At 44.4% G+C, this 7966-nt stretch overlaps 1 protein-coding gene across 1 annotated transcript; it reads right to left on the reverse strand.

Moving 5' to 3' along the window:
• Positions 1-5230: 5230 nt before the first annotated feature.
• Positions 5231-6332, reverse strand: LOC140607522 (uncharacterized). Its single transcript, XM_072782212.1, has one exon. It carries the CDS (start codon positions 6288-6290, stop codon positions 5610-5612), a length of 681 nt encoding a protein of 226 aa, XP_072638313.1. The 5' UTR covers positions 6291-6332; the 3' UTR covers positions 5231-5609.
• Between the last annotated feature and the right edge of the window lie 1634 nt (positions 6333-7966).

Below are 7966 nucleotides of genomic sequence, written 5' to 3' on the forward strand. Positions count from 1 at the left end.
CTAGCTTATGCTTTTGGGTGTAATTGTAAATGGAATTGACTCCTTAATTTCTCTTTCTTCAGTTTCATTGTTAGTGTATAGAAATGCCACTGACTTCTGGGCATTGATTTTGTATCCTACCACGCTGCCAAATTGCTGTTTGAGTTCTAGCAATCTTGGGGTGGAGTCTTTTGGGTTTTCTAGGTACAGTATCATGCCATCTGAGAAGAGGGAGAGTTTGACTTCTTCTTTGTCAATTTGAATGCCTTTTATTTCTTTTTGTCACCTGATTGCTGAGGCTAGGACTTCTAGTACTATGTTGAATAGCAGCGGTGAGAGTGGACATCTTGTCATGTTCCTGCTCTTAGGGGAAAGGCTCCCAGTGTTTCCTCATTGAGAATGATATTTGCGGTGGGCATTTTGTAGATGGCTTTTAAGAAACTGAGTTATGTTCCCTCTATCCCTACACTCTGAAGAGTGCCTGGGGGGCACGGCTATCTGACCCACCAGCTTCTCCCAGATGCCCCAAGGGCGAGCGCTCCAGTCCTTTACCAAGATCGACCCACAGTTTGTGGTGGGCTTTCCCCAGGGCATACCTCCTCTATTAGTGACTCCGGAAAATTGGAGGCCTCACTGCCCCTCCTATGATTCTGCCCAATTTCCCTGCTAAGCACTTTTCCATCTGGGAAGAATGTGGTGCCAATTTTTTAAAGTTCTTGCTTCTCTGGAGCTGAGGCTTTTGCACTGGCCTTAGCCCTACTCTTGCGGAGCCCCTCCCTACTTGATTCTTTTATTTTATTTTTTTCCACCTTTCTACCTTGTTAGAAGTGAAAACCCTTCTCTCTGTAGCGTTCTGACAGTTCTCTCTTTAAATCTCAGGTCAAATTTATAGGTGTTCAGTTTGAAAATTATCTAGGTAAGTTGGTGGGGCCAGGTGAGCCCCTACTCCTCCACCATCTTGCCCCGCCTCTTGAGCTCTATTAAAACATATAAAGATACACATTAACAATATTATCAGTTTTGATAGTAGTAGTATATATAATTAAAGCAATATTTTAGCCATATAAATGCCCATATACCACTGGTGAACTTTCCTTCAGTTCTTTAATGACAGTTGACCCTTGACCAACACAGGGGTTAGAGGTGCCATCCCTTGTGGAGTTGAAAATCCCCACTTAACTTTTGACTCCCTAAAATCAGAACTATTAATGGCCTACTCTTGACGGTAAGTTTACCAATAACATAGTCAAATAACACACATTTTGTGTGTTATGTGTCTTGTATACTGAACTCCCTTTTTTTATAAATCTTTTTTTTTAATTTTTATTTATTTATGATAGTCACACACACACACACAGAGAGAGAGAGAGAGAGAGAGAGAGGCAGAAACATAGGCAGAGGGAGAAGCAGGCTCCATGCACCGGGAGCCCGACGTGGGATTCGATCCCAGGTCTCCAGGATCGTGCCCTGGGCCAAAGGCAGGCGCTAAACCACTGCGCCACCCAGGGATCCCTGAACTCTTATAATAAAGTAAGCTAGTGAGAAGAAAATGTTATTAAGAAAGTCATAAGGAAGAGAAAATATATTAGACTACTGCACTGTATTTATTTTAAAAATCCACCTATAAATGGGTTCAGGCAGTTCAAACCTGTATCATTCAATGGTCAACTGTAGGTTCAATCAGTGCATAATTGAATATTCCTTTTTAACTGTAAATAGAGCAACTATTTCAGTCTACACTGAATTTATAAAAACTCTTATGAAAAACACATATACTGCATAGTGTATAAAATATACATGTGTAATATAATAATTTTGGCACAAATACTATATACCCAATTCCCAAGTCATGAAATAAAATGTTGTCTTCACCAAAATAGCCCATGATATGACTTCTGGACCACATCCCCCTCTTTCCACTATATAGATTATCACTAACTAGATTTTTAATGATCTTTTCATTAATTTTCTTCATGATTTAACCACCTGGTTATACATCCCTAAACGATATAGTTTAGTTTTACATGTTTTCAAATTTTGTATAAAGGAATCTTATATGTCTTTTGATTCTTTCAATATTATGTGCCAGTTCTGAGGTAGACTCCAGGAAGGCTCAAAGCTTTCCACCTCTTGGTGTTCATGGTTTTACATATTTCCTTCCCCTTAAATAATTTGCTTCTAAACATCATATGGCAACATTAAAGGACTGAGTTATGAAAGACTGTGACTTTCATCTGAAAGACAACTCTTTCTCTCTCTCACTAGCTTAGTTGAAGCCAAGCGCTATGTGGGAGAGATCCTTGTAGCCCTACAAGGCTACAATAACTGAGCACAGTCTCCATTCACCAACCAGCAAGGAAGAGAGGTCCTTGCTCCAGTGGCCCTCAAGGAACTGAATCCCACCAAGGATCACATGAGTGAAACTGAAAGTGGATTCTTCCCCAATCGAGACCTCAGATGAGACTTAATGCCAGGTAATCAGTTGAGGAACCCTTGTGAGAACCCAAATGAACAACAGGGAATTCCTGATCCACAGAAACTGTGAGGTAATAAGTTTGTGTCATTTTAAGAGGCTAAAAAGTGAGGTAATGTTACATAACAATGCATATCCAGTACAGATTTATCTAGCACACACCACACACAGATGAGGAAAAGGGATCAAAAGGTGCAGAGAGGTGGATATGTTAGAATACAGTAGTCACAAGCTCAGAAAGGGCAACTGGCTGAATATGATCCCTAGTAGGTCTCAAAGGCACTCTCTTTACTGAGGTAATAAGGCATTATCAGGCATGGGAGTCAGTGGCATCACTGAGAAAATAGTGTCTATTATTCTGAATTCAGAGGTTGTAGTAGGGAATACTATCAGAGAACTGATCTCCCTAGGAATAATGGGCATGATATATCTCGGAATAGTGGAGGTCAGGTGGCAGCATTTAACTCTAGGAAGTAACAGGAGTATAATGATGTAATGGCCAACAAGGTTGGAATGACAAAGGGGACAGAATGATATGTGAACCTCAAGGATCTACCTATCAATATGGATAATAGAACATGGTGTCCCCAGAATAGGATATAGGCAACCAAATAGGTTATAGGTATACTGTACCTTAAGCTCTATACCTTAAGTTTTTTAGCTTAACCTCTATAGAACTAGGGAGTACATGAACAAAAAGCTGATGTCAGTGGTCCCCCAAAACATGTGATCCCTCATGCAGTTTTCAGACCTGAGCCAGTTCTCAGACCTAGAATGCATTGACCCATCAATAGAGGCCAGTCACCCAGGCTAAAGAACAACAACAAGTATTTATAGTAGAAATTTCTTTAAAACTTTCCAAATAAATATATAACCATATACAGGGGAAGCTGCAGTATTCATATATCTGGATGCTGTGGGATATGGGATATGAGATGACCATGAGTGCTAAATATACAAAATGCCAATATACCCCCACTAGAATACAATAATCCATACCGGGATATAGGAGTTACCTACTCATCTTCACTCCCAGTACTCATTTGTGGAATTGTACCTCATTATCCCATAATTATAGGCTTTGTGCACCAACGGGTCTCAGCTATAAGAGAAGAGTGCTATCTCCGGGGACATGGTAAAGTTCTTATTGGAATAAAAGTTCTGGATGTCACCTTATCCCCTTGGGTTTCTAGTGCCAGGAGATCAGCAAGCAGAGAAAGGAGCTATGGAGACCAGGAGGTGATCTAAAAGTAAATCCTTGGTATACATATTTCCAGGATTAACTATAGATGTGCAAGTAATGTAGCCTGAAGAAGATATAGGAACAAGGGACTCAGGGTTCTCAGGGATGGGGATCTAGGTCAATTCCCTGGACAAGTCAGCTAAAGGAGCAGAGGAACCACATACTTCACTCTCCTCTTCCAGGTTTTTCTCAAAATTGACACAAACCACAAGAAGTGAGATTAATGAAAGAAATTCATAGACATGAGCGGACCTAGAGGTAGATACATAATATCCCATAAGATTCCTTCCAAAAATGCCCTGAACCACAAGATACTGCCAGTATAGAATACTATAGGCACACACTATTTACCCACACTCTTCTGTAGGTATAAATGTTAAACTAGGTCAAACAGCCACTGAAAGTCAGCCTCCTCTCTCCTTTCTCTACTTCAAAAGTTGTCCAAAGGTAGTAATAAGTGATGGAGGACTACAAGGTCCCAACTCCCTTGCTCCTAAGAGAAGCAGGTTTGTAAACAGTCCATACCCCTCCTCTCTGGGGTCACAATATGAGGGTAGAATTGAACTGGAACCACATTTTGCATTAGATTCTTTTAGACTCCTATTTTGTTTCCCTCAGTTTCTTACTGATTCCTCCTGGAACTCTTCCTTATACACCAGTCGTGCAAGATTCTCTTTTTCAGCCTCTGTTTATTGTAATGCCATGTCATAATCACAGCTTGGGACAGTTCCCCCTAAAGAAGCCTCCTTTAGGGAGAAGGTTGTGAAGATGGTGAGCTGTATCACTCATGGGAGTGTGTCCTATCCCTCAGCATATATGATAACATTTAAAACGTTGGAGACTAATAGTCTAAAAACAAGTGTACAAAAAACTGTCAGAAGAAGCAGCCCACCATGAAAAGCTTTCATGCTTCAGTGAAAAATTAGTTCAGGAGTTGACTGTCGCCATTGGTACCACTCATATGGTATGGAAATGTTTTGAAGGGACTGCTACTGAGATTGGGACCACTGGTGTTAGGGTGACCTCAGGAGCAGACTCCGACACAGAGGTTTGAGGACAAGTAGTTTGTTTGGGAGAGCATCTCAGTAAGTGTCACAGGGAATCTGAGAAGTGACCAGGAAAGAGATGGATGTCAATCCAGAATGGTTTCAAGAGCAGATGACACCCAGAGGTGGCTGGGGTTCAGTCCCACCGAGGACGTGTGGTCTCCTATGCTCCACTTAGAGGAAAGAGGCTAGAGCGCCTAGCCAACTGCTGCCCATTGGTTGAGGACTTCTCTTGGACACTTGCTTTGCCTACCTCTGGCCTGCTGAGAGCTTGCTCCTTCATCTAGACAAAGCCCTCAGCAGAGAGTTCCAGGTACTTGCTGTAAACAACCTCCTTCCAATGTCCTCATGGAGAGTCCTGAGGGGATAGAGGTGGAAATCCTAAAGTCAACTGCCGTGGACCCCTCTTCCTGCAGGGAACACCAGAACAGTTGACAGCTAAGGATAACAATTCAGGAAGGAAAAATAATGAGACGCGAAGGCTTTTGATGTGTATGCCTGGAAAATTAAGATTTATTCAAGATATAGGAACATCTCCATATGAGACAATCTGGCCAGAAACAAAAATGTGATTGGGATGACATGTTGGTTGACAGATTTCAGAGAAAACTCAAGCTTTGTATTCCTTTGGGAGGGAGCTAGTAAGAAGGGAGGTGAGGAGGAGGGCATTGGTGATGGGGGAGTGAGTATATTTGGAGGCCAACTCAGTTGAAAAGTCCCTCGGAACGGAGGATTGAGGGTTGGCCTCTCATGCTTCAGCTCTTAGTTGGACTATATCAAGAAGACTGGTTGATGAAAGACAGTGGGATGCTGGCCAAGATACTCAGCAGCAAGAACCCCCAGAGTAGGTTGGGCAGCAGCAGGTGGTCTAGTAACAGCTGGGGCGGCAGCAGCTGGACACGCAGCAGCTGGGGCGGCAGCAGGTGGTCCTGCAGCAGGTGGTCTGGCAGCAGGTGGGGCGGCAGCAGCTAGAGATGCAGCAGCTGGGCCTGCAGCAGCTGGAGCCACAGCCACTGGAACCACAGCAGGAGGGGCGGCAGCAGCTGGACACACAGCAGCTGGGGCGGCAGCAGGTGGTCCTGCAGCAGGTGGTCTGGCAGCAGGTGGGGCGGCAGCAGCTGGACACACAGCAGCTGGGCCTGCAGCAGCTAGAGCCACAGCAGCTGGAACTAGAGCAGGAGGGGCGGCAGCAGCTAGAGATGCAGCAGGAGGGGCGGCAACAGCTGGAGCCACAGCAGCTGGAACTGGAGCAGGAGGGGCGGCAGCAGCTAGACACACAGCAGCTGGGGCGGCAGCAGGTGGTCCTGCAGCAGGTGGTCTGGCAGCAGGTGGGGCGGCAGCAGCTAGAGATGCAGCAGCTGGGCCTGCAGCAGCTGGAGCCACAGCCACTGGAACCACAGCAGGAGGGGCGGCAGCAGCTGGACACACAGCAGCTTGGGCGGCAGCAGGTGGTCCTGCAGCAGGTGGTCTGGCAGCAGGTGGGGCGGCAGCAGGTCTCCTGGCCACAGCCCTGCTCAGAGCAGACGGAGCCACAACAGGAGTTGACCATGGTGTCAGAGAGTGGAGGTTCTGGGTGTGTTTTCCAGGGGAGTGAAGGTGTGAAGTTTGGGAGTCTCATTCTGCCATGGCCTCTTATATACTGCCTGAAGACAGTGACTTGCCAACACGTCTTCCTTATTTTTGTTTTCCTACTATTTAAGTAATTGTCAGATTATACAATAATGTTTGTCTGCATTTGTTGTATTCATGGAAACTAATTTTCTTTTCTAGATGTGATACATTAAACTGGTCTACTTTTCCTCCTGACTCACACCCTTGGCATCTCCTGAACCACTCTCGTCTTCCTCCACAGAGGGCTGTCAAGTGATAGGTGGCATTTGCAATTTTATTTCTTTCTGTCCCCTCCTGTATCCTATAGCAGGATGGGATTAGGGCCAACAGATTTCTGGTCATGCATTTCTTCCAATGACCAGTGGGGAGGACATCCCATGTGCATAGTGTGGCATGTGGGAAGTGGCAGGAGACAAGAGGAAAAGACCCTATATTGTGGGTCATTTTTGGGCAATGGGGAAGGAGACAGTTGTGTGTGTGTGTGTGTGTGTGTGTGTGTGTGTGTGTGTGTGTGTGTTGTGTGATGCGATGCTGCTCATCTCTGCCACTGGAATGGGTTTTCCTCAACGTTTCTAACCCCCGGTCATGTTCTCTACCCTTGAACCGTGGCAGGCATATTACCTATATGGTTCCTGTCACTGTGCTGATTTAGGGTTTAGTGGCTGTTAGTTTTGCTGTCATATATTTTTGTATTGCATGTCTCTGGATGGCCTTTTGATCCTGAAAATTTTAGTCTCTTTCTTTTTTTCTTGCCTCATTCTTAATTAAAAATACTCTTCAATGGAGCAAAAAGAAAATGTTGAATAATCAGAATGTGCCTCTCTTTAGAACTTACCTCCAGAGCTGGGAAATTAATAGCACATGGGTTATTTTTTAAATGTTTATTTTTTACTGGTGTTCAATTTGCCAACATATAGAAAATACCTAGTGCTCATCCTTCAAGTGCCCACCTCAGTGCCCATCACACAGTCACCCCCACACCCCGCCCACCTCCCCTTCTACCACCCCTAGTTCGTTTCCCAGAGTTAGGAGTCTCTCATGTTCTGTCATCCTCTCTGATATTTCCCACTCATTTTTCTCCTTTCCCCTTTTTTCCCTTTCACTATTTTTTATGTTCCCCAAATGAATGAGACCATATAATGTTTGTCCTTCTCTGATTGACTTATTTCACTCAGCATAATACCCTCCAGTTCCATCCACGTCAAAGCAAATGGTGGGTATTTGTCATTTGTAATGGCTGAGTAATATTCCATTGTATACATAAACCACATCTTCTTTATCCATTCATCTTTCGATGGACACCGAGGCTCCTTCCACAGTTTGGCTATTGTGGACATTGCTGCTAGAAACATCAGGGTGCAGGTGTCCCGGCATTTCATTGCATCTGTATCTTTGGGGTAATTCCCAAGCAGTGCAACTGCTGGGTTATAGGGAAGGTCTATTTTTAACTCTTTGAGGAACCTCCACACAGATTTCCAGAGTGGCTGCACCAGTTCACATTCCCACCAACTGCGCAGGAGGGGTCCCCTTTCTCCACATCCTCTCCAACATTTGTGGTTTCCTGCTTTGTTAATTTTCCCCATTCTCACTGGTGTGAGGTGGTATCTCATTGTG

This window comes from Canis lupus, chromosome 16, assembly GCF_048164855.1.
Source record: "Canis lupus baileyi chromosome 16, mCanLup2.hap1, whole genome shotgun sequence".
Classification (NCBI taxonomy): Eukaryota; Metazoa; Chordata; class Mammalia; order Carnivora; family Canidae; genus Canis; species Canis lupus.